At 49.9% G+C, this 1,039-nt stretch overlaps 1 protein-coding gene across 1 annotated transcript in view; it reads left to right on the forward strand.

Moving 5' to 3' along the window:
- Positions 1-104: 104 nt before the first annotated feature.
- The window catches only part of LOC103367566 (histone-lysine N-methyltransferase 2C), a 52,866-nt gene continuing 51,931 nt past the window's right edge, over positions 105-1,039 (forward strand). The window contains exons 1-4 of the mRNA XM_008295646.1: positions 105-215; positions 297-356; positions 724-826; positions 903-1,006. Of these exons, the coding sequence (XP_008293868.1) occupies positions 323-356; positions 724-826; positions 903-1,006 (241 nt within the window). The 5' untranslated portion in view covers positions 105-215; positions 297-322. The remainder of the gene's footprint in view (positions 216-296; positions 357-723; positions 827-902; positions 1,007-1,039) is intronic.

Raw genomic sequence — 1,039 nt, forward strand, 5'->3', positions numbered from 1 at the left:
AGACAGGTAACGCTCAGAACTACAGACAGGTACTAGACAGGTACCAGACAGGACTACAGACAGGTGGTTGTGAATAATCTGCTGGTTTAAACTGTGTGTGTGCAGGTGGGTCCACGCTGTGTGTCAGGGTCTGACCACGGAGGATGAGGTGGAGTTCGCCGCTGACGAAGGCTTCGACTGTTCGCTGTGCAGAAGTCACGGCCGCAGTTCCTTCGGTAAAAACTCACTCAGCCGGAAGCAGGAATACAAGTTTTAATGGTGACATCAGTGTTCACGCTGATCTGTGTTTGTTTCAGGGAGGTCCGAAACGTTGGGCCCCTACATGGCTCAGATCATCTCCAGGATCAGAGAACATGGTCAGATACTTTCTTTTTTTTCTCTTACTGTACAGTATATAACACTTCATGAATATTACACTGAAGATTCAGGCACCAAACTAGAAACTCAAAGAAATCGTAGTCAATCCAGTCAGCAGCAGCTCAAAGCCGGTGCAGCCCAGTGTGAGCAGTAACCAGCAGGTCCAGAAGCTCAGAAAAGACTCACTTTAGTTCAGTTCCTGCTGTGGAGCCTGAAGTTAATCTCTGAATGTGAACTGCTAGTTTGTAATCTGATATCAGAGACAGTACTCTGCTGATAGAAGTAATCTGATTACTGTGGGGGCTAAATCATTGGTGTCAGGTGATATTACACGGGGCTGTCGAGTAATGATATAACTGTTTACAGACACAAAGACGTACACTCAGGATGGAGTGTGTCTCACCGAGTCGGGTCTGTCTCACCTGCAGTCTCTGGTTGAGCCTCTGACGTCACCGCGCAGGTATCGCAGGTAAAGCCGCCGCCCCGTTCTTCTTCAGGTGAGCGATGGAGGGTCTCCAGATTGACAGGCTGCTTCTTGTCTGCAGGTGTAAACCCAAACTGAAGCTGAGGATCATCAACCAGAACAGTGTGTCCGTCCTGCAGACCCCACCGGACCCTGACCCCCCCACAGAGCAGGACCACAGCAGAGGTCGGTTTCACAGGTGTCTCCTGAGCAGGAATG

Source organism: Stegastes partitus, unplaced genomic scaffold (genome assembly GCF_000690725.1).
Source record: "Stegastes partitus isolate 25-593 unplaced genomic scaffold, Stegastes_partitus-1.0.2 Scaffold1062, whole genome shotgun sequence".
Classification (NCBI taxonomy): Eukaryota; Metazoa; Chordata; class Actinopteri; family Pomacentridae; genus Stegastes; species Stegastes partitus.